The sequence below is a fragment of the Neomonachus schauinslandi genome, chromosome 9 (genome assembly GCF_002201575.2).
Source record: "Neomonachus schauinslandi chromosome 9, ASM220157v2, whole genome shotgun sequence".
NCBI classification, from domain to species: domain Eukaryota; kingdom Metazoa; phylum Chordata; class Mammalia; order Carnivora; family Phocidae; genus Neomonachus; species Neomonachus schauinslandi.
In genome coordinates, this window is record NC_058411.1 from 23,608,143 (window position 1) to 23,634,445 (window position 26,303).

At 44.9% G+C, this 26,303-nt stretch overlaps 1 protein-coding gene across 3 annotated transcripts in view; it reads right to left on the reverse strand.

Annotated features, from left to right (window-relative positions):
- Nucleotides 1-26,303, reverse strand: part of NRXN3 (neurexin 3) — a 1,459,332-nt gene that overhangs the window by 1,417,046 nt on the left and 15,983 nt on the right. For all 3 annotated transcript variants that reach the window (XM_021679606.2, XM_044918184.1, XM_021679607.2), the window contains exon 2: nucleotides 9,915-9,932. In XM_021679606.2, coding sequence (XP_021535281.1) covers nucleotides 9,915-9,932 — 18 coding nt within the window. The remainder of the gene's footprint in view (nucleotides 1-9,914; nucleotides 9,933-26,303) is intronic.

The window sequence follows — 26,303 nt, forward strand, 5'->3', positions numbered from 1 at the left end:
CATTTGCCAGAAATGCAATAGAAGAGAGTCAGAGTGGGGTTTCTGGAGATAACTACCAAAAATCCATTCCAACTCAAAGACACTATGCCTTTATGAACCAAGATGATCTCCAACGAGGCCAAGTAACTGTTGGGTTCAATCATATCAAACTGATAGTTGACTGCTTTTGGCCTATAAAAATGACTATTTTTTTAAAGAGTTTATTTATTTGAGATAGAGCGAGTGAAAGAGCACAAGCAGGGGGAGGAGCAGGCAGAGGGAGAAGCAGGCTCTCTACTGAGCAGGGAGCCCGACTCGGGGCTGGATCCCACGACTCCGAGATCATGACCCAAGCTGAAGGCAGCGCTCAACTGACTAAGCCACCCAGGTGCCCCAAAAATGACTATTTTAAATGGCTCAAATACTCTAACAGCAATCATGAGCTGATCCTTGGGACATGTTTCTGGCTTTTCTATGAGCCCGAACAGTACTGGGGATGAACTGAATAGTTGGACTGATGACAAAGAGAGCCTGTGGCTAACTCTCCAAGGCAGGTGCCACCCAGGTCCCAGCTTCTGGATTTGCCCTTCCATGATGCCACCATGTGCCATTCTCACCACTAAACCCTTTGTAGGACATAACTGTACTTAGCCCACTCACTGTTTGCCTCTAGACCAACTTTGTTCTTACAGTCTGGTGGCTGGACTGAACAGAAACTATTTCTTCCTGTGTCACCCATGAATCCCCAATAGCCTCTGTATGGTATAACCATGGGGTAGAGGAAAATATGCAGCACCTTCCCAATCTATTCCATCTCTTCAGGGGGAAGGTGGGTTGGGGTTTTCTCATGCATGGATATGATGGAAAGAAGAGAAATGGAGGCAGTCATGCTTATCACCCTAAGGGTTAAAGGACCAGTGACTGTGGCTTTTAGAAAAGACCCTTCCCAAAGGAGAAGAAGTTCAACTGTCATGAACTTCTCTAAAATTGCTCTTTATTCATAAATGACATGAAGCTGGAAGGGACAACTGATGTGCTAGATGAAAGAACCTTACCCTAACAGATCATGGTGTGCTGGATTTTAAAAATCCAGGGCTGAATTGAACAAAATCAAAGAATGATCCCAACTATGTCATATAAGCCAATGCACAGTGCAGGAAGGGGAGAGAAATGGTTTAGCAGGAGTGCACACAAAATAGTCAAGATTTTCAATGTCTTTAAGTTCAACTTTATGCTATAGTCATTAAAAAAACAAGCAAAGGTATTTGGTGCCACCATTAATAGATGTAGGAAGTCTAGAAAAGGGGAACAGTGGGATCACTCTATAATGAGCTGGTTGGGACATGCCCATAATACTGTTTGTGGTGTGGGCATACTTCTTTGGAAAGGATGCAAAAAAAAAAAAAAAGGGGGGGGTCATTTTTCAGAAAACAATGACCTGGATGAAAGAACTTAAAACCGTTGTATGAGAATGCCCAAGGAAACTGGAGATGTTTTGGCCTTTAGGAAAAAAAAAAAAAAATCCTTAAAGACAAAAAGCCCTGTCTTCAAACACTGGGAGTGTAATTAGATCTATTCTGTGTGTCTCCAAGGGCTGGAAGCAATACAGGTGGTAAAAGCTAGAGTGAGTCAGAATAAGGAAGGCTTTGGAACATTCAGTGCTCTTTAGAACGGGATGGAACGGCGAAAGGAGCAATGAGCTGCTCGGCACTGCAGGGGTTCAAGCCAAGTCTGAATGAACTCTTACAGAAGAGATTCAAAAATTAGTTGCACAGAGAGCCTTGACAACCTTTTGGATCTTTTCCATCCCTGAAATGCTGTTTCTAACAATAAAGTTTTATGAGCACATACGATGTGGCAGGTAGTGGGGATGCAGGCGTGGATATATCTCTGTTCTCAAAAAGTAAGACATTCCATGTCCTTCAAAAGCCCACAGTGGCCAGCGAAGGGGCTTGTGGGGGACAATACACACCTGACTATAATGTATTACGATGGCCCATCACTACAAGGCCCATCACCTAAGGTGTCACTGGAGCTCGAAGGGAGAATCATTCCTTCCATCCCTCCTTCCACCTGCCCTCCTCCCCCAACTTCCTGCCTTCCCTTAATGTTTATAAGGTAGAAAATAGTGCTTAATGCTGGAGCTTTAAGTCCCTTTACGTTCCAGATCACTTTCTTTAAAACAGTGGTTCTCAAACTTCAGTCGTATCAGAATCACCCGGAGGAAATGTCTTACTTTAATGAACCTGGGTCTCCTTTATTAGTTCTCCAGGTGATTTTGATGCTTACCAAACTTTGTAAACCACTGCTCTAAAGCCTCCAAAACATGAATTCAAATCCCAGCTCTACCTCTTACTAACCATGGGATTTTGAGCAAGTTAACTCTTCCATGCCTCCTTCCTGTAAAATATCTTCTCAGGATCACTGTGACAATCATGTGCAACCATGTATGAACGGCACTTAGCACAGCTCATGGAACACAGAAAGGGCTTGAAAGGATGTAGTCATTGCTCTCATTATTCAGAAGACTGGTATATCTGGGCCTTCTCTCTGCCCCGCCTCCCACTTCCCGCCAACGCCAATTTTCCAACAAACTGGCGGCATTAGCAGACCACCCTCCCAGTGCAGCCTCAGATGCTTCCCTCCATGGTCACAGTCATCTAAGTTGCCCCACAGGGGACCCATGTCCTCAAGTCTCAACTGTATTCCATCTCTCAACCCCTTCTGAGATCTAGCCCCACAAACTGACGAGCTTAGCCCAGGTCCTTACCAGACCTTGCTAGGGTAAGTCTACAGACTGGGAGGGTCTCCAAGGCTGCCATAACCAAGCTGTGTGACTTAACTGAGTTACATGGAAGTTCTCTGGCCTCAGCTTCCCACCTGTACAAGGAGGGAATTGGTCCAGAAGAGTATTCTCAATGGCATTTTGAGGATACAAATGTTTGAATGAGACTCTCCCACACAGTACAATGCATTTAGCATGCATTGCTTAATGCCACCAATGCCCATTCATCATTGGAGCAATAAGTATACACCGCACACGTTTGGCAGGATCAGGGGTGAGGGCAGTACTATCCCATTGAGATTACAGACTATTTCTAATGTTTTTCCAACTCTAACTCTGACCTTGTCCTCCAGAACTGAGAAACAAACTGAGACCGTAACGAGCACCCCAGTGGGTCAGCCTTGCCAGGACAGTAAAGGACGTCATTTTAAAATATTCTAGAAAAAGGCACCAAGGCCCAGTGATCTGCTTCCTTGAGTTAGCTACAGCTGGAGGCAGGCTGGGAAGCAGCTCCCTACTAACACTTATTCATCAAGAAGAGCTACAGCAGCCAAGGGGGTCTTCCCAGACCCCCGTGGGCAACTGGCTGGAAGCTGATCACTGTTAGCCCAGCCAAGGGCCCCCTTCGAGTTCAATTATACACAACCATGGTGGATTCCCTACTGCCTGCATTCTCCACTGACCCAAGCCCAAGATGGGCACTGAATAAAATTCGATTACCTTCTGTCTCAGGGTGAACCCTTATACAAAAAGCAGACTTTTTTTCAGATAAGTGAGGAGTAAAACTAAGAGCTGAGTCCCAAGCACTGTTTACTCATTGAGCCAGTATTTATTATCCCAGTCCTACAATATATTGCCACTGTTCTGGGCCCAAAGCACAGAAATAGTGAACAGGAGTGTACCTTTGTGGAATGTACATTCTGCTGGAACTCGCCATGAGTCATCTCCAGGGCCAGACATACCAGGGTTTGCATCCTGCTCTGCCACTTTTTACTGGGTAGAACTGGTGAGTTGGCATCCCTGAGCCTCAATTTGTTCGTGGGTGAAATGGATCTAACAACGAAATCTACCTCCTGAGGATGTCAGAAGAATTAAATGATGCATGCAAAAACAGTATTTTAGCGCCTGGCTCAAAATACAAGCTCAATGAATGTCAGGTGTTTTCCCTAATAAATAAGGGAGAAAAGCAAATGGGACTATTGCTCAAAAGAAGAGGAAGGAAAAAACAAAATATATTACAGTTACCACTGGAGTTAGGAGCTGTAAGTCTTTGGTAAAGAAGGCATTTTCCTGATTGCTGTTCCCTGAGGTATCTCAGTTGGAGGCCTAATCATAGATCCTCAGAATGAAAGAAGCCTGAGAGGCCATCTGATTCAATCCCTTCACATTAAATAAAAGAAGCCTAAGGCCCAGAGAGGTTTCATGACTTACCCAAGGCCACACAGCCCCCAGGGAAAGTAGCAGAGCCAGTAGGAGGCAGAATGACAGAGCAGAAATCCCAGATGTGTGTTTCAATCCTGGTACCTACCATACCTGCTTCTGACCTTGGGCAAAGGATCTATTGTCTTGGAGCCCCAGGCTCTTCATCCATGATGGGTGCCTGGCATACAGTGGGACCTCTGTAAATATGGGTCCCCTTGCCTCCCCCTGCTCTTTGGGGTTCCTCAGCCTCATTTCACAGCAGTGACGGCCAGGATCTAAGTCTGAAGGACCTCTTCACTGAAGGCATAAAGATCAGGACAGATAGGAGAGAATGTGCGACAAGGGGAGCCTAGCAGGTGTCTTTTGAGGGGCTCTCCAGCACTGGGAGCATGCCTCTGAACAGTGTGGGAGACCAAGACAGGCAAACGAATATCTTTCATTTTAAACTTCTCTGAGGCCATCTTGACCTGTGAAACGAAAACTTGTAGAAAGGATCAAATGAGCTAATTTAGAAAACTAGCTAATTTATGCATGACTTACTATGTGCCAGGCATTGTTCTAAAGACCTGACATGCATGAGCTCACTTAATCTTCACAAGAGCCCCGTGAGGTAGGTACATACTCTCCCCATTTTACAGATGAGTAAAGTAGGGCCCACAAAGGGAAGGTAACTTAAACAGCACATACTGTTCATACTGGGAGAAAGCCAGGATGTCAACCCAGGCATCTGGCTCCAAGTCTGTGCTCTAACCCAAGGGTGGCAAACTTTTTCTGTAAAGGGCCAGATGATAAGTCTTCCAGGCTTTGCACGCCACACAGCTACTCCATTCTGCCTTCACAAAGCAGCCAGGGACAAAACAGAAATGAAGAAGCGTGCTTGTGTTCTGATAAAACTTTATGAACACTGACATCAGAATTTCATAAAATATGTGCATCACAAATTATTCTCTTGACTGCTTCCAACTATTTATAACGTGAAAAGCCATCTGTAGCTCAAAGGCCGTATGGAAGCAGGCACGGGCTGGTGTTAGCCCCTGAGCAGTAGTTCAGGGAACCCTGTGCTCTCCAGAGCTACCCTGCCTCACTTTGTAAACTCTTCCATGGAAAGTGCTGGAAAAGTGACGGTCACAGACTCAGTGGTCAGGAAGCGTTCATTCCTTTTCCCTTCCCTAATCCCAGTCACCCTCCCAACCCCTGTCAACCCAGAAAAGGGCCACGTCGTACTGTGTGCCCAGGAGAAGAGGCAAGGAATGGGGCATTCCTGTGGTGGACCACGCCTTCCTCAGTAGACACAGGCCAGCTGGCCCCAAAGACGAGGAGAAGCTGAACACTTTAGGTCAGTGGGCCTTCAAGCGTTAATGTGTGTACACCTGGACGTCTCGGTAAAAAGCAGATTCTGACTCAGCAGGTCTGGGGTGAGGCCTGAGATTCTGCTTTTCTAACAGGCTCCTGCGTGAGGCCAGTGCTGCAGGTCTGGGGGCCTGTCTCTGAGCAGTAACTTCTAGGGCAAACCCTTTGTGTCCATCACACAAGTCAGACACAACAGTGCTGCGTCCTGACTTCGGGTTCAGAACAGCGTCCCTCAGGCTGGACTCCCCAGAGACAGGGCAGGGTTCAGGATCAATAATCAGGTCCGCTCTCCCCGGACAGCCCTGAGATGACTTCAACTGAAGGGGGAGGACACCGAGGGCAGAGATCAAGAGCAGACAGAGGAAGGCTCCAGCAAAGGCCGTCAGTTGCTTCGGGCAACAGCACACCGGGGCCTCCTCTGGGCCCTGGCAGACAGCAGCCCCTCCTCCTGCACCTGCCAAGGCTCTGATGGGCCGAAGCAAGAGGCCTATTTCCTCATCGGGCCTCTGAATAACTAGGGCACTTCCACAAGGTCACAGTTACTCATTTAAATTCCAGCTCTAATCAGCAGGCAGAGCGTGAGAAATTACCCCTTCTGAAGAGAGAGACTGTCATTGGTGCACCATAAGCAGCCCCTCGTGGCTGGAGGGAGAGGTGCTGGGGGAGGGAAAGAGAAGGGTCTGACACCCACATGCCCCAGCACTGTTCCCTGCCTCCTAGATCCTTCCTCTACCCTGCCCTCTTCCTCACCTCCAAAGGGATTGTTCTCCCCTTGGCAGAGAGTTCTGGAACACACAGGAAGAGGGCTGAGGGCATGACATGGTATAGAGGGGGCTGGGACTACCCACTCCTGACCCCCCAGGCAGCATAGGGAGCCCAGTGACTAACCCCAGTGAGCCAGGGGCATGGGATAAGTGCCCGACAGGGGTCTCCTGCAGGCCACAAATGGGTTATCTGGCCTTGGAGATGTCCCTGCCCCTCCCTGGGGCCTCAGTTTCCTCCTCTGAAAAGTAAAATAGTTGTCCTCTTTGGACAGGATACCCTTTGAGCTCCAATATGTCTCAGGACCCTACAAATTCACAATGTCCTGGTATTTGTTCCCACATTTTCTGCTCAATAGGTATTTTGAGGCCCTACTATGTGCCCTGCACAGAAAGTTAAGAATGCAGACAAAGAGAAGGAGCACCCCTGGCCCACAGCTCTGTCTTGGAAATGCCAGGGTTTCAAAGATAAAGAGCTCAAGCTTTGGAGGCAGACAGATGTGGGATCCTGGTCTTGTACTAGCAGCCGGAGACCGTGGGCAGTTCCCGACCCTCTCTGAGGCTTCTCTTGTCTGACAGAGGACAGTAACACCTGCCCGGGAGGGTGCATGTGAACAGTTAAATCAGAGTTGAGTGTCCCTCACCTCCTTCAGGTCAGCACACCACAAATGCCTGATGCCTCTCTATTATCCTAAACCTCCCTCCTAAAGACGAGGAGGAGGGGCTGTGGATCTTCCCACATGGAAGCCCAGGGAGGTATTGCCTGCCCTTTTTCTTCTGGGTGTTTCCAGGACAGTCTCTCTGAGCCCCCAGCCCATGGCCTGGACATTGGGGAAGGTGCTGCCAACGGCATCTTCCAGTAGGTTATTTCTCACCCGTACCCTCAGCATGTAAAATTAATCAATCGTCCCTCACAGTCTGCCCGCGGCCCCTGGGTAAACAGCTACATTAGCTCATAAAATCCCCAATTTGTCTTCCTGTGGGGAAGGGGAAAAAAATCAGAGAACCACTAAAGGCATCTTGTTTCAGAGCCACAACACGGCTGGCTCCACAGGGCCTGGCCGGCGGCTCAGAGGGGCTGACCTCAGCCTGGGCCAGGCAGCTCGGGCCGCCGCCCGCTCTGTCCCGGGCCACAAGGAGAGGTTCTGAACTAGTGATCTGCTTCAGGCTCAGGAGGTACAAAAAAGCAAGGGGTTGGGGTGGGGAGTTACAGGATTGGCAATCAGCTCTTGACACCTCAAGGGCAGCACAAAGAGTGCCAGATTTGGAATCAGGCTGGAATCCCCTCTTGGCCCAGCTCCTCAATGGCTGGCTGACCTCAACACATCACTTAACCTCCTGGCCTCAACTTCCTCAGAAGAAAAATGGGGCTCAGCGGACATACCTCAGAGGGTTATTAAGAGAATAAGATGAAAGAATGGCTGTGGAATTGGAATGGGGCTGCACAGGGCTAGTTACAGTTATGTGAGGGAGGGTCACCCACCGACCTCCACCCGTCTGGAAAGACAGACAGGAGCCTGTGTGTCTGCTGCTTTCACTCCGCCATACTGTTTCATCCAGGACCAATAAGCACCTTTTCAAGAATTACAAAAAGGCGCTCCCCCACTTTGGTCAGAGGCAGCCCCATGGTTGCAGGCTTGGCAAGAGGAATGCAGGCTAGATTTCAGCCCCCACTCATTCCCTCAGCCGGGAGCCCCTGCTCAGGGCACAACACACACAGGCCAACATGGGGACCCCGGGTCACGTCTTTGACAGGAACCAGGAGGAGGAGGGGTTGAGTCAAGTGGTACTTTTACAAACAAAACTTAAGGTGTTGGGCTTACTACCTCACCACCTTAAGGTGTGGTGAAACATCATCTTAACAGAGAGGCCTGAGCATCCTCTATAAATTAGTTTCTAACGGTTTCATTTTTCTCCTCAGGGCTCATCACCCACCCTCTCATACCATATATGTAATATGTACATATATATAATATGTGTAATATGTGTGTGTATATATACAGTTCTTTAGTTGTCTTCCCTCAAGTAGAATAAAAATGAGGACAGGGATTGTCTTCTGTTTTGTCCACTGTTTTATCCCTAGTGCCTACAATAGTGCCTGGTACACAGGTTCAAATAAATATTTGTTGAGTAAAATATTATTAAATAGAAAACTAATTTAATGGAATCTTCCTAGGAAATTCTGTCCTATGCACTGGTTCAAACACCATTTATTTTCAAAGGTAGGGCGTGGACAGAAGAAAACAAAAACAGGGAAACCCTGTGTATTAGCTGGAGATAACTGTATTATTCTTTTATGTTATGTAATATACCATATAGATCAATGGTCAGAAACCCTACTTACGTCCGGTTGATTCTTTTAGATAGTCAAAAAAAAAAAAAAAGGATAAATTCATTTGGAAAGAGGACTGCTAATAATGAAAACATCATATTATCGCTAAAGAAAAATAGACAATAGTCTCATTAAGAAATGTTTACAAGACCTTCAGTTGCTGAGAATTTGCAGTGATGGAATTTTCAGCATGTTCCAATGGAGTGTGCATGGGCTTTGGAATCCCAGAGTCCTAAGTTCAAATCCCAGTGCTACCGCTGATGAGCCCTATGACTTGGAGCAAATGGCTTAACCTCCTGGCCCTCAATTTCCATTATTTTAAAATGGATATAACAATACCTATGCCTTGTATTGATATTATAAGAATTTAATGTTAAAAGGACTAAACAAGAAAATGTATGTGAAATAGTTAAGAATGATGATATTCCCTTCTCACTTGGTAGGGTTAATTACTCTTCTTAACTCAAAATTCTATCCAGTTTAGAAAAGTCTCCAAATCATTCTAAGTCATCTGACACTTCTTATCCATATATGGTTGTATCCTCCCATATGAGCCCATGTGTGTATGCGTACAGATGTGTGTGTGTGTGTCTGCACACACAGACACACACACAATGCTTACCATTAGAACTCTGGATGAGTATGCATTTTAACAAGAGAAATGCACAATTAGCATAAGAATGGTTCTTCCATTTGTTCATTGACAGAAACCATTCCTCTTCTTTTTTCTTTTTTTTTTTTGTTAATACAGTGAGCATGTATTAGTTACATAACCATTTTAAAATTGCTAATTTCATTGTAGGGTGGGGAGAAAGCCATTTCTTAGAATAAAAAAAAAAGAAGACTTCTTTCACCCACATATTTTCCATGCTAAGTATGTCCTATCTTCAACTTTCAACCACATGAAGCTATAGAAGTAGATTTATGTACAATAAGGCAAAAAGGCTCAGTAAATTGGAGAATTCATATCTTAAGAATATCTTTAAAAAATATTTCCAAAAATGCTCATTTTCCACTTCTTTGATTCACCCAGAAATATTAATCAGAAGGAAGTGACTATGTAAGCATGGGAACCACATTCCTTTGATTTTAAAATGGTTTTCAAAACCAATACGAACACATCAATTCAAGGCATTTCTTCTCAACCCAAAGCAATGAAAATGCAATGTACTTAGATCTCTATTCTGTTTAGAGTACCTAGAAAAAGGTCTCACTCAGAATCAAACCATGCACAATCTGGCAGAGGGGAAATTTCCACGGCAGCTATGCAAACACAGAGACTCACCTGGACCTTGACTGACATCTGTGGCAGCATTTTCAAAGAGAGGAAAAGGCAGAGGAGAGAAAGGGGGAGAAAAAGGAAGAAGAGTGTTAGAAGCACACACACACATGCCCTTGCATGACTATCATGTTCATGCAAGACCCCAAAGGTACTCAGCTTCTGAGCACTTAGTTCTACCTTCACCCAAAAACCACCCATGCAAGCCGAGGGACCAAGCTCCCTTTCCACTGTGCATGTAGCAAGAGAGGTGAGCTTCACATCTGTCCGGAAAGACATCATCCTGGAATCAGATAGGACTCTGAAGAGCCAAGCAGACTGGAATCCTGCAAGAATATTGGTTAAAATATTCTGGTTGATTTCTGCATAACACCACCCAAGCAAATCCTCCTCGCCTCCAGATACAGAACACTGGACATGATGTCAAGCAAGATTCCCCACAGAGAGAAAAAATAATAAACCACTTCCTTGAGGAACAAAGAAAAAGAGGAATGAGAATTAAGAGCAAGTTGCAGCATTATTTACCATATAGGACTGAAGGACAGAAGGTAACAAAACATTTATAATCCCCTCCCTCTCCAGTATTCCCAGTGACCATCCTTCATCACAGACAGCCATGTGTATGCAGGAGATTGTGTGTGAGTAGATCATTTGTGATACAAATTGAAATCCTGCCTCCCCCTTTAATTTTTCTCCTAGCTTTTCACCTCATCATTAATGACAGGAATTGCCATTTGAAATCACATTTGACAACTACAAATAAACATCCAGCCCTAGGAAGGTTGACATTTGAATTAAGCCAATGAACTTTCAAAAAATGAAGAACAGTTCACTCCCATCATCTTCATGAACACAATCTCCTCCTACCCTCAAATGTAAGATAGAATCCTCCTGAGAAGCCAAGTCAAGAGCAAGCTAGAACTTCGTCAAAACCTCTAGACCCAACCTGAAAGGCTATACCTCACCTGAGGAGATGGAACAGGGGGCTACTTCAGGAAACCACTGGCCATCCCAGCAATCCTGGGTGACTCACTTAGAATCATGGAATGGTAGACCTGGGATACCCACAGACATCATCTAGCTTAATTCATTTTTGGTTAAGATGGGGGATGAAAGAGTTTGAGAGACTTGCCCAAGGTCACACACTTCGTTCAGGTACAGAGACTAAATAAGACACTAGACCTCTTGAATCCCACCCAGCTCAACATTTATTCAATGGAAACCCAGTCCCTCAGGGGCATATGGGACCGAAGTTCAGTTTGTAGGCTAAAGTGAGCAACCTCAAGCCATGGGGGAGACCATCCTAGCTACCCTGTGAGCGAGTCATGGGTTTTGTCTACTGTGCCTCTAATTTGCTGCAATCAGATTTGTAAAGTTTTGGCAAGATCCATAGGAACTGGAACTCCTGTCCCAGGAAACTCCAGGCGCTGACCTAACAGAGCTGTGCCCCCACATCCAGGAGGGGCAAACCCACAGCAACAGCTAAGCATTTCTCCAGCCCACACCCTGTATTCCCTAGAAGCTGTATCTGCCCAAAGAGACTTCTAGAGAGCCCTGAATCATTCCTCAGCCACACCCCCTTTCAGATTTTCTGGTGAGTTGTTAGATTCAGGGGCAGAGTGGCAGCAAGAAGAAAAGTGGCAAAATAGAAGAGGTGGGAAGGGAAAACATTCTGTATAAATAACTAAGCAGGGCAATTAACTGTGACTGATGGATTGCCTAGAATAGTGGTCCTTAAAACACCCCTTCATTAAACAGGATATCAAACTATTTACATGTAGTGGAGTTCAGTGGTGGGACTTTCAACACTGTTATTTATGGAAACATGCTCTTTGGAGGCACCAACACCCAAGGGAGGCAGGATACCTTGAACTCCCAAGTTCTTTCGATACTAAGTTGCCCATTTGAACGTTGTGTTTAGAATGTTAAACTCTGGAGACATACAGATCTGGGTTCAAGTCCCTGCCTACTAAATGGCTATGGTTGGTCAATCACTGAACTTCTGAGTTGCTTTCCTCAGCTATACAATGGGAAGAGAACAGAAACTCCCTCATGGCACTGTTATGAGATTAAATACTTGTAAAGCATTTAACTCAGTACAAGGCAAACACTGCATAAATGTTAGCTGTGCTGATTGTTACCATCTTGAATTACCAGAGACAGAACTACCAAAAAATGGTGACCAGGAGGCTCCCTGGAAACACCAAGAGCCTACAGGAATTAGGGCTTTGTGTATGTGTGTGTGTGTGATTTCAGTTCAACTCTTCTACTTATGAATGAAGGTGTTTGATCCATCCCTCCTCTCTCTGGGGACTTTTTCCTCCCTTCTCCTCCTCAGGGGAAGTGGGGCAAGGAGGAGTTAAAAGGTTGTAGGAGAGAAGGAACAGGGGTCCAAAAAAATTCCATTCCTTCCTGAAGCTTTAATTGGCCTTAGTTCTAGCCCTGAGCATAAAACATACAGCATCTCTTCTTGCCAAAGAGGAGCAACAAGAACACCAAGAAAAACCTCCTTCAGTGAGGGGGGCCAGGGTCCAAGCTCAGTTTCTAGTTGTTTCACTGACCTGGAGGCAGTTCTGAGCATTGTGTCCAATGTGAAACAGAGACACACAATGTCACCTGGCCCCCGTCCCAAAAAGCAGTGAGTAACCTGAATCTCCACATTCAATTCTGACCAACAGAATGAAATGGCAAAGGCTGATGGGGGCAGGAGGAAATCAGAACCTCAACCATATCCATCCATTATACTGTCTGTCCATCCTTTACCCCTTCTTTGTGTAACAAGTCCCAGCTGTCTTTTGGGGAACCCCTTTCCCATCCTTAATCCATGTGGCTTGATAGAGATGACCCCACCTTAGCACCTAGTGTAGCCATGTGACTCAGGCCAGGTCATAGGAATTGGCACAGAGAGGGAGATCCACAGCTGGATTGCCAGGATTCAGACTCTGGGTCTACAGGCTATGTAGACCTTGGGTCAGTTACTGAATCTTTCTGTGCTTCAGTTTTGTCATCTGTAAAATGGGTATGATAATAGTTCCTACCTCCTAGGGTGGTTGTTAAGAGCTTGGAACAGTACCTACATTTAGAAAGCCCTCAAGGTTAGCTAGTAATTTTACTGCCTTCATATATGAGAGGACAGGGGTATTAAAAGTCTTTCCTGTGGTCACACAGCAAGGAAGGCTGACCTAGGACGCAGCTTCGGATGTTTCCGACTCCATGCCTTGCTGTTGTCCCACGTCCAAGGCAACCATCCCCAGAGCTCCCTCTGTCTGTGCTTACGAATGATCTTCAGCCTGGAGTCTGTGTCTGGGGGAACAGCATTGGGCCCCCAGACTGGTCAGAGGAAAGGTAAATATGTAAATGTGTGTATGTATATCAATCTTTAATGGAGAAAAATGGGGGCGAATTGCAGAAGAAAAGGCAGTTAACAACCAGATAAGATTGATCCAGGAGAGGTGGTGTCCTCACCCATACAAGCACGTCCTCTGCAGGCCCCCCCTACTGTTTTATTTTCTCACACTGCTGGGCCTGTAGTTTTCCAGAGCACCACTGCATTTAAATCTATATTCTATTTTCTCTCCTAGAAAATAGGTCAGACCCAAGACAGAGTTCACCAGGTGGGGTCCCAAAAGGTTTGGCTGGGCCTCGCCTACAGGAGGCTGGCTGTGCAGCTTGCCCCACACTCCCCAGAGCTTATCCAGGGGCATGGGCTGCATGTGTGGAAGTAGTGAGTAGGGGGATCTCAGACTCCTTCCTTGCGAAATTACGTAGTCCAAAAGAAGGGTAAGTCGGGAGGGCTCCGTTGGCTGAGCTCTCTTCTATAAACACAACAGCAGCAGATGGAGGGTCCCTCCTTTTTTCCCATGGTTAGAAGAACCTGATCTCCCCAAACTACAGGAAAATGTTTCCTTTTGAACTTTAAAGTAAGTGTGCTGATCTTAATGCACTTGTGGTTGAGGTTATTGTCGAACACAGGATAAGCGTCTGTGGGGTACTGAGTGAAGGTGAGACTGCCCTAATTTACTTCTTCCCTGGTTGTGATGCTGAAGAGAGTAGGTGGAGGGTGGCAGCCATGGTCAAATCCTTCCTCTCCTGAGTTGCTGCCCCAATCCCTGCTTTGAGCATGGCATTCCTAACAGAGGTAGCCCTAGATCGGGCCAGAATTTGTTTTCATCACAGATTTTTTTCCACAAAGATCAGCATGAGTGCCAGAGTTAGGGGGACAGAAGAGGGAAGGTGCAAGGTCATGAGAGCCAGTCCTCAGCCCACCCCTCTACCCCACCCCCACCCCCCGCCATCACAATAGAAGTAACTAACACTAACTGAGCAGGTCCTGCCTGCAGCCTATGCATGTGCCAGCCCCTGGACTGAATGGTCTTCATCAGGCATATATAAGACTGTTTCTCATTTTCTTTAGGTATCAGCTCAAATATTACTTCCTCAGAAAGACCTTCCTTAACCACCTTCTCTAAAATAGATTATGCATGATTGCATAATAGATTATACATGATGGCACCTTCTCTGCCACTTACCCTGCTTTTCCTTCCCCATGGCACTAATCACTATTTAACATCACAGGATGGGTCTCTGCTTTTATTGTTTATGACTCCCTTTAAATACAAGCCTCATGACAGCAGTCTTGTCTGTTTCATTCACTGCTTGTATCTCCAGTGTCCAACCTGGGTCTGGTCTACAGTAGGTGCTCAGCAATACGTATTGAATGGTTAGTAGATCATCTTAATTGATACTGGTATCTGCATTTACAAACAAGAAATGTAAGGCTCAGAGAAATTAAGACACATGCCTATGGACAGAGGGACAGAGCTGGTATTAGACTCTGAATCTGTCTTAATACCCTACTAAATTGAGAGCAACTGTTTTCTCCTGTGCTGCCCTCATGATCAGGTGGGTTGTCCCCATGTTGTAACAAAGACAAAACCTGGCAGCACTAGAGAAAAGAGAGCAGCTGATTTCCTGGTAATTCTGGTAAAATTCCCTGGGAAGGCTCTCACTAGTTTAGCTTAGGTCATGTGTCTGTTCCTGAGCCAGTTACTGCATCCAGCATCACATGTCAGAGGGTAAATGTAGGGATAATATGGGATAATATCTATATATCCCTGACACAAAGCACTACTAACTCATACTAAAGTTCACATTTATAGAATATTCTCTGGGCTGGTGCTAAGTGCTCTATATATCTCATCTTATTCAATTCTCACCAAAACCATAATGGGTAGGAACGTTATTCATCCTGTTTTACAGATATGGAAACTAAGACCCAGAGAGGAGGCTCTATTTTATTAATATCTCCCATACTCAGAGTAGCATAACCAACAAGGGTCAAGCTATATTTCTGAATGAAAGAGCAAACCAGGACAGGTACCATCTGACCCATCAAGCTACAAATTAGGGATAGGAATATAGGGCATCTCACAAAAGTGACAAAAAGGCACAGCCAAGGGCAGAGGGAAGGGGTCAAATGCAGTATGACCATAGGCCTGGCCACCTGGAGTCCTTGCCTGGGCTCTATGCTCTGCACCTTCTGCAGCTATAGCTCCCCAGGATCTGAGGACTCCACAGGGCCAACTAGATGGTCCCACCAAGAACCAGCAACACCTGCCACTAACCCCTTTGCAGAGTACAATCAGGTACTCAGAATTCCTTGCCCAAATTGCCCCAAATTCACTGGGGTCCATTCTCCCAAAAGCTGACCAATCCACCAATGTGTGTACACTAGTATCAAGAAATGGCCAAGGGAAACCAATTTATAGGAGCTGTGGACTTCTACAGGCTGGGGTGTCCACACAAATGTCCACAAGGATCTTCATCGGGCTGGAAGTAGAGAGAAGGGAGGCTGCCCACTGGGAGGCAGATGCCCATATATGTTCTTACCCCAGGCCCACAAGCATCAGGTCAGGCCTTCAACTGAGGAGTACCCCCGACTATAACATTAGGAGATAAAAAAAAAAGGCATGCACTGCATCTCTCCAAAGGCCTGTCCTTTCTTGCCCCTGGGGAGAGTGAGCACAAGGTTCTTCCCTCTACTTCAGGAACAAATACAGAAACAATCTCGTTAGTTGAGCTAAAGCAAACTTCCAGCAGCGAAGCGGCGGGCTTCCTGTGTTCTGGGGCTCTTTCCAGCTTTCAGTGTCTGAGCTCTTCAAACACAGGAAGAGATGTCTCTCCACAAAAGGCCAGGTGGTATTAGCTTCATCCCCAACACAGAGCCCATTTATCTGCCTTTGTAGAAGACTGAGCACCCCCAGGCCTGCTGCTGTTTGCTTTTGTTCTTTGATGCTAATAACCCCAGCTTGCAAGATGAAGCAGAGAGGTAGCTGCTGTGTCAGAGGCCAGCCAGCCTGGAAGGCAGAAGCAGGGAGAGGAGCAGGCTGCAAAGCAGGAAGAACAGGGATGGCACACCCATGGGCTGGCTCACTACTGTGCCCAAATACCTTCGGGGCTCTAACATACTTGTAGTGGCTCTGGCTTGAGAAACCAGAGCTTGAGTGACAGTTGGGGGAAGAAGGAGTCTACCTGTTACACATGCAATCAAAGATCAGTTCAGACAACAGGGTCTGGTTGGGTTGGGTTAATGCTTTAGCGATTTTGAGCACAGACATGGGAGTAAGCCAATCTGGGGTTTGCATCCTGACTTTACCACTGGTTATTACAAATACTTTTTTCAAATTGTTTAGCTTTACCTTCCACTTTGGCCACAAGAAGTAATGGCAGTGGAGTCAGTTCTGCTAGAAGCACGTGTACATTCCTAAAAGTCACCCAGATGGTGCAGAATCACAGTAAAAACCACAGAGCTAATGGGGAAAATCAAGTTGGGGCATAACACCCCAAAACCTCATCAGTGGCCCATAATAGAAGATAGAAACCAGTTTTACACGTGTTAAAGGGTTAAGAAATATATAAATACTACAATCACTAGAGCCCTTGAAAAAGACTTGAAGTGTGGTGGAAGCAGGAAGCTTGTGAGTTGTTGCCAAGTAGTGAGAGGAGGATGCTCTGATATCGGACAGAGTTGTAACACCAGGTGTGCATGGGTGTGGCTCACAGCACACGTGGTAACTGAAGGACCAGGCATGCTTCTGACGTGTGTGCTTTTTGTGTATTTCTACACAGCCTGGCTCAGCAGGCTGCAGTTTTCTGCCTTTACCTAGTGTTTCTTGTGGACAAAATCATGCATAATCAAAGGCAAAATTATTATGCTCAAATCGCTCCCTAATATATCAATCGCAATGGAACAAATTTGCATTTTCAAAACAAGCTTTCTAGCAGAACTGGCTTTACCTAATTTATGTGACTGTTATGAGGCTCAAATGAGATGATCCATATAAAGTGCTTAGCACAACACCAGGCACAGAGTAAATGTTCAATAAACACTCACTGGAATTGTTATTGTGAATGTCTCTGCTGGCTCACTGATACACCTCTTGTAAACTGAAAGTGCCGAGCTGAGCTTCTATCCAGCTGTTTAAGCCTTGCAAACAAAAGGCATCTCTAGCTAAATAGTACTTCCCAGTATTAGGCCATGAGGTTGGCACCTGCAGTAGGCTCCCACCCAATAGGCTTTGGAAAAGTCCTCACAGCAGGTGGGCAGAGCCAGGAGATGGTGCCAACTTCCTAGGTAAAGAAAATGGATGTCATCCTCCCCAGATGAGCATGACCCACCAAGGAGAAGAATACACACCTGCATCCCACAGAACACCAGGAAATCAGGAGACAAACTGACCTAAAGAGAGGATGTCCCTCATCTTGGTAGGTTAGAGAGGAGTGCATCACAGAAGGGAAAAGAAATCAGTCAATCCTCACGGAAAAACAGCTGAGATGAAAACATCTTCAATTTCCCTGCCTCCTGCAGATAGCATAGGGGTTAAGAGGCAGGGTCTGGGGTCAGGAAGACTTGAGTAAAAGTCCTGGCATTCCACACACTGTATATGAGCTCAGCCATGCTAATTTACCTCCCTGAGTCCTAACTTCTTCATCTGTAAAATGGGGAAAGTCTACTTATCTTGTGGGATCGATGTAAAGGTTATAAGGAGCTAATTATGCAAAAGCACTGGGAGGGTGTCTGGCACAGAGGAAGTACTAATCAGTATTAGCAAATCATCATTATTACTTGACCCGAGTGGTTTCCATGAGACCGAGGATCTGCCCTCTTTCCAAGAATTCCTTGCTCTCTGGAAAGACTAACTCCCTGGGCTTTTGCCAATTGGAAGAATGATCTAGGAGAAGCAAGTGGGTCTTCTCAGCAGAGTTCTGCAAATTTTGTAATTCAGTACAAAGGGACTTGGAAGGGGAGCCCCCGCCCCCGACACCCACTCCTCTGCAGGGGATGCTGTTATGTGCAGGAAAGAGCCCTACCTTTGGAATCAGAAGCCATGATTTGTTTTTTGTTTTCCTAAATATTTTTGTTGTGGTGGCAACCTACACATAAAATTTACCATCTTAACCATCTTTAAGTGTGTAGCTCAGTGGCATAAAGTACATTCACACTGTTGTGCAGCCATCAGCACCATCCGTCTCCAGGACTCCTTGCACTATGCGAAACTAAAACTCCGTTCCCACGAAACAATAACTGCCCACCTCTCCCCCAAGCCCCCCGCAACCACCTTTCTACTTCCTGTCTTTATGAATCTGACGACCCCAGGAACCTCATGTGAATGGACTCACACAGCATTTATCCTTTCGTAACTGGCCTATTTCACTAGTATCATGTCCTCAACATTCATCCATGCAGCGTACATCAGAACTTCCTTCCTTTGCAAGGCTGAATAATATTCCATTATATGTGTACACCACATTTTGCTTAGAGAAGCCCACGTTTTGAGCCCTGACTTTCTGGCCTATACCAGCTGTGTGACCTTAGGCAACTCACAGCCCTCCCTGAAGCTCTTTTCACTATCATAGCTAGCATCCAAGAGATTAAATAGGGTACCTATTCACAATGATATTATAAAAGAAACTTAAAAATATGACCCAGAAGACAAGTGCATTCATCGTCTGTTATAACCCCTGCTGTTTAATGAAGGCCTCCTATATGTCTGGCACCTGTGGCAGCCCCTACATATATGACTTCTTTTAATCTTGATATAGATACCATTGTTATCCCCACTTAGCAAACAAGGAAACCAAGGCTCAGGGAAGTTAATACGCCCAAGTGCACTTAATTCATATGTAGTAGCCAGGATTTGAACTCAGAGTTCTCTGAATTCAAAGTCTTTTTCTTTCTCAGACATCATCCAACCATCCATTCCCAATTATTTCTTCCCGTGATTGTCAACCACCCAAATCTAGATCCTGGGGGCATAGGGCAAATTTCAAGAAACTGGTGTGGGCTTGCCAATTCCAGTGGCAAGAAATGATGGTCATTAGCTAAGGACGCCATCAAAAAAACCCAAAAAGACAACTTACTGAATGGGAGAAGATATTTACAAATGATAGATCCAAGAATGGGTTAATATCCAAAATATATAAAGAACTTATACAACTCAATACAAAAAAAAAAAAAATCCAATTAAAAAACAGACAAAAGACCTGGATAGATGTTTTTCCAAAGAAAACATACAGATACATGGCCAATGACACATGAAAAGACAATCAGCATCACTAATCATCAGGGAAATGCAAATCAAAAGCACAATGAAAAACCACCTTACACCTGTCAGGATGGCTAGAATCAAAAAGACAAGAAATAGCAAGTGTTGGCAGGGATGTGGAGAAAAAGGAAACCTCATGCACTGTTGGTGGGAATGCAAACTGGTGCAGGAAAACAAACTATGGAAAACACTATGGAGGTTCCTCAAAAAAACGAAAAATAGAATTACCACATGATCCAGTAATTCCACTACTGCGTATATGCCCAAAGAAAATGAAAATACCAATTCAAAAAGATATGTGCTCTCCTATGTTTACTGCAGCATTATTTGTAATAGCCAAAAGATAGAAGCAATCCCAAGTGTCCATCGACAGATGAATAGATAAAGAAGATGTGGTATATATACACAATGGAATATTACTCAGCCATAAAAAAGAACGAGATCTTGCTGCTTGTGACATGGATAGACCTAGAGTGTATAATGCTAAGTGAAATAAGTCAGAGAAAGACAAATACCATATGATTTCACTCATATGAGGAATTAAAAAACAAAACAAACAAAGACACACACAAAAAAACACTCTTAAATACAGAGAACTGGTGGTTGCTGGAGGGAAGGTGTGTGGGGGGAAGGGTGAAATACATTAAAGGGATTAAGAATACACTTATCCTGATAAGCACTGAGAAATATATAGAATTGTCAATCAGTATATTGTACACTTGAAACTAATATAACAGTGTTTATTAATTATACTTGAATTTAAAAAAGAAAGAAGGGTCATTAAATATATTAGAGTATCCATGACATCACAACCCATATTTCAGAGAAAGGATTATAAGTTGAGGCAACATATCCAAAACAGAATTCCACAAAGATACAACATCCAGCAAAATGTGAATAGGAGTTCCTTGCCAACAACAAGGACAAAAAATTGTGGTCAAGTAATAAATTTAGAAACACGTGAATTAAACAAAAATAAACATGTTTCTCTATGGCAAGACTTCAGAAAGCCTAACGTACACTAACACACTCTGTGAAGTCCAAGAGGGGATACAGTATGCAGGTTTACAAGTTTTTGAACATCGGACGCTTCTCCCTCCGTAAAATACCTAGTAACATCTCATGGAATACAGTTTGAAAAAGGCTGGCTGTGAGGTTCTCATAACAGCTGGGAAGGCTTTAATTTGCCATAAGCCTTTATCCTCACCCCTTCTGTTCCCATAGCGAGCCCTGTGTCGGGTTCAATTCAAAATAGCTAACATTTATTGACCGCTGATACAGGCCAGACACCGACTTAGGCACTGGAGACTCAAAAAACAACTGCCCTGGATGCAGTTAGTAGTAAATCTAGTAAGTCAAGAGAGTAGATAAAATGATAGGGGGGCCCGATATGGCCTATTATTACACTCAGTGCTAATATGGGATTTAGAGTTGACAGAGAATGCTTCAAAGTTGTTTGCTGGAGAAACCTTCAAGTGGTCCCCAGAGGATGGACAGCAACAATTAAGTGGAGAGAACATTTCATCATAACTGGCCAGTGGTCAGATTGACACCCCTGAGGGTGGGGCTCCCCAGGAGGCATGGTGGCATGTAAGCTTTGAGCTCAAATACCAGCCTTGCTATTATGACCTTGTATAAGTTGCTTAAACTTCATCTGTAAAATGGGGGTTATTATATCAATTTCATATTTGTCAGGAGGATCAAAACAGGCAAATGTATCTAAAATGCCTAATGCTCAGCACACATTCATTCCATTTTCTTTGGTGACATTTTTGAAGTAATGTGTTTAAAAAAAGAGTCTGAGGCCGCATATGGGTTTAGAAAGAAAAGGGGGTAATGACTGTGTCATTACCTGGGCTTCAGTGTCTGCCATGGGTTTCAGGAGGGGGTCACATATTGGCTCATTAGCTGGAGACTTTTTAACTAAATGCTTTCCCAAGGGTTCCTCCCCTGAGAAATGGAGTTTCTAGTGACTTGGGAACCTCAGAAAAAGCACATAGCCCTAAGGCTCACTACTAAGCCCCATCAACTCTTTTGCTTTCCCTTCAACACTCTCCTGTCTCTCATTTTCAGAAAATTAGCAAGGTTGACTTCTTCCCTGGAAAAGCAGGGTGTGTTGTGATGTGAAATTAGTACAGTGTCTGCTCTGCACCTAAAAGAATCATTTTTTGAGTCTGAGAACCATGCATGTAGCCTACTAATTAGTGGCAGCCCTATTCTGAAGGGTTCAACAAGATCCTGCAGGCCCCAGCAGAAGGAACGCAGAAGGCCAGGCAGGGTGGCATTCCACGGCCAGGAACCACAGAAATCAAGCAAGCAGAGGGGGAGTTCCTAGAAGGAATTTCTTATCTATCAGTAATGTGACTTTTGAGTTAAATTATTATTATTCATCACCATTTTTCATCTTATAACTTCTGTGGTACTACAGTTCAAAAAGCGGTAAAAACACTAAAAAGGGGCTGTTTACGTGATTGTTTCAGAGAAAACAGAGTAGGAGAGACGCAGAGAATTTTAGAAGTGGAAGAACTCTATGGTGTCAAGCAGAATCTGTTTTATAAGTTCATTCCACTGACACATATCCAAAGCACATACCCATGTCTGAGGGACTGTGCTAGGCACTGGGGAGATGGCAAGTGAACAAGACAGAGCGGGGGCTTGCACTCTTGGAGCTTCAGGTCTAGCTGGGGAGATGGGCCACAAATAACCGGATAATTGGTTATTTCATCATAACTGTGATCTGTGCAATAAAGTGGCACAGGATCCTTTGAGGCTCAGGTAAGAGACAGAGACCCAAGATCAGGTCATTGACATTTCCATCCCCACTGGACAACATTGACACTAAAACCAGAATTCAGGTCATCCGCATCGCAGTTCACCTCTGTTCCCACTGTGCCACCAGTGCCCTGACAGGGGGCTGGGACAACAATCCGGCACTAAGAAGACAGCAGTGGCAACTGGGAGAGAAAAGCAAGTGGCCACATCTGTGCAGCTTTCATAAAGGAACAAGAGCTGATGCCTGGGTGGCTCAGTCGGTTAAGCGTCTGCCTTCGGCTCAGGTCATGATCCCAGGGTCCTGGCTGAGCAGGGAGCCTACTTCTCTCTCTCCTTCTGCTGCTCCCCTTGCTTGTTCTTTCTCTCTCTCTCTCTCTGTCAAATAAATAAAAACTAAAAAAAAAAAAAAAAAGGAACAAGAGCATGAATTTGGAGATTCCACTGTCTTCCCAGACACTCACTCATTCTTTGTAGCGGTGGAAAATGGTTTCCACTACCCTACGGTGGGGGCCTAAATGCTAGAGCCTTCAACAATCAGGACAACAAGGAGGGGAGAGGAAAGCCTCCCCCAAAACCAATTAGAAGGGGCATAGACCCACCACACAGGCTGAGCTCTAATCTATCCACTGTACTTTGCTTGAGAATTAATCACACAAATCCCTAGATAAATCTGAGGCCGTTATTAGACAACACTAATATCCCCCTTAGAGTAATCCAGACAAACACAGCGAGAGAGGGGGGAGTTCCGAGTGGCTGGAAACCAGACCGTGTTCATGTTCACACGCATCGGCACAAGAACACATGCATGAGCGCTGACCCCCACTCCTCGCCCCCAAGCCCAGATGTCTGCTTCCCAACAGCACCATGGGCCTCTGCCCTGACTGCTTCAGGCAAGTGGGGATAAACTGAAAGATCGCAGAACCAGGTCTGGATTCCCTCCCCTCCCCAACTCTGCCACTGACCTAATTCTCCACAAGAGAGGATTTTTCCTTTTTGGTCCTGCTTGTTTGTAAATCATGCCACCCCAGTGCACACACAGCTCAAGGCGGGCCTCACTGGAAAGCAGGGAGAAGCCAAGAAGCTTCGAGCTGTGGCCCCAGATGCCATTTCTCAGGGAGGCGGGTCAGTGGAAGTTCTGTTGGGCTCAGAAGAGGGACTGAGAGGGGAGGAAGAGGAAAGACACCATCAAGCTCGTCCCAACCTTACATTCAGACTCTGCCCTTCACTGAACTAGTGGAGTTGTATATGCTAAACTTGATGTATGACCTTGGGTGGATTTCTTAATCCTTCTGGATCACTGGTCTCTTTCAGCGACACAGGATATTTGGACCCTGGATTTTTGACCCCTCAAGTATGTTTTAGACCTATTTAAAAAAAAAAAAAAATCATTAGGAACAAGGCTGACTTTAGTTGTAGGAAGATGTGAGTCTTCGAACTGTAAAAATTGACCTGGAAAAAAAAAAATCAGACCTGTCAGGGAAAAAATCAACACAAAATGGAACTGACAGCAGCTGAAAATGCACATGGTAAAATTTGTTATTGACTAAAAAATTGAAGGAAGAATGAGACATTCTTGACAAAATTTAGACTGGCAAATTTGATGGGAGAAAATTAGATGCGGTAGAAATAATGACCACAAAAGAACATTCACAATGGCAGAAACTATATAGGTAAAATTTGATAGGCACACAAAAAAATAACTGATCAATGAATCAAATCTGCATTGTAGAAGACACATGGAGCAGAACTGATCTGGTTAAAACTAATTCAGTAAAATAAATATGAATTGGAAAAATAAGAAATGGTTTAAGTATGCAGAAGAAAAAGTGGATTGAAGGATCATACGAGCCCCACATCATTTGCCTCCAAAAAATGCTCTTTTGATAAAAATGTTTCAGTGTTTGTATAATCCTGACTACACATTTAACATAGAGTTAAAATGCCTCAAGATCAAACTGTGCAATCAAAACATCTTAATAAATGCTAAAGAAAAATAAATTATATTATCTCAGAGGTCCATTCCAGTTGCAGTTGTTTTTTCTGATAAAAGATCAGAATAAAAAATGAATAAAATTATACAAATACTTTATTCATAGGAGGAAAGTAGCAGGGGACCCACCTATGGCCTGCAATAATAATTGTCACACTAATAGATTTTATTTTCCTATATTTCAAGCAATTTAGTAATTTTGGAAACTAACATGACTATATTTTTATTTTGTCAAAAAAAAAGCAAAAACCCCAAACTGATGTTTTTTTTTACCACATTTTCTTTTTTCTTTCCTTTTTTTTTTTTTTTTAGATTTTATTTACTTATTTTGAGAGAGAGAGAGCGTACAAGCGCGGGGAGGGGCAGAGGGGAACAATCTCAAGCAAACTCCACACTAAGCACGGAGCCCAAAGCGGGGCTCAACCCCACGACCCTGAGATCATGGCCCAAGCTGAAATCAAGAGTCAGAAACTTAACCAACTGAGCCACCCAGGTGCCTCTGTATTACCACAGTTTCTTAAAAAGGCATAATCTCAAAGTTAAAAAAAAAGTGTGACTTTACAATAAACTTCCTACATTATGTTTATTCTCTTGTTTTCCTGAAGAATGGTAGAACTTCATTCTAGTCCATTTGCGTGTCTGTCGCAGAGGGTTGATGGGGAAAGTCTCTGTGCTCCAGTCTCCTCATCAGTCAAACTGGGACAAAAGATAAAGCTACTCACACTGTGCCTGAAACATAGCAACTGTTCAATAAATGTTAGCCTAAAACCCAGGAAGCATAGGGCACTTAGGATCAAGTGGATTGCCAGCCTCAGACTGTACTCCTCCAAGTACTGAGAGTTGTTTACATGTTCTGGAATATAAATGTCCCTGGTAACAATAACTGAGGAGTGTGGATTGACCAGGGCAACCCCCCATATTCCTCTCCACCTACCAGGAAAACACACATACTAGGCAGGAGCGCCTGGGAGGGCAGGCTCAAGAAACCGCTAAGGGGAAAGGCAGCTGTGTGGAAATGCTTTGGGGGGCCCTCACGCTGTGTGACTATTTGGGGAACAAGTGTCTTTGGACTGACAGCTAATGACACTCCCTGACTTTCTTTTTTTTTTTTTTTTTTAAGATTTTATTTACTTATTTGCCAGAGAGAGAGAGAGCATGAGCAGGGGGAACAGCAGAGGGAGAAGCAGGCTCCCTGTCGAGCAGGGAGCCTGATACAAAACTGGATCCCAGGACCCCGGGATCATGACCTGAGCTGAAGGCAGATGCTTAACCGACTGAGCCACCCAACTGAGCCACCCAGGTGTCCTACTTCCTGACTTTCTTGTCCTACCAGTCTTTCATCTTCACCTTCTCCACACAGAGCTTCCTTTAGACAGAGATCCTATCCCCAAATCCTCACCTCTAGCCTGAGCACAGGGTCCAGAAAAAGCCCTGGGCCTCCTGTGATTCCTTGGAGGGTCTTAAGCACACCTTTGAGCTTCAGAGTCTTTGCTCTGCCAGGCTTGAAGAGGAACCCCTGAAGACACAGAGCACTGTGACACTATGCTTCCCCTTTCAAAGCATCCATCACGTGATCATTACTTGGCAAATTAGGCAGCATGAAGGCATGCCTGTCTTGTTCACTGCTCTACCCCCATGCTTCCCCTGACACACAGTAGGTCCTCAGTAAGTGTTCATTATCGTGGAAGGGTGTGGGAAGAAGTGCGTTTGGAATAACATCATCAGCAAGAGATCTCATGTGAGCAAGCACGCTCACGCAGGCTCCATTTCTTGGTTCCCATCACACGCCAGCTGGGCCCCTAACACCTCAATTTCTTCTGCTCAGAAAAATGTTCGAAGGCGTTCCCCCTCCTCCTTAGGCTCCCCATTCTGACTTACGCTGGATAAGCAACTTCAGATTGCTGAACATCAACACACAACACAGCTGGGTGAAAATTCCTGTGTCCTGAAATTCCTGGAAAACTGTGATGCACAGCAAGCATTCGGAGAACGGACACAGCACCCACCCCCAGCCCTGGAGAGGCAGAG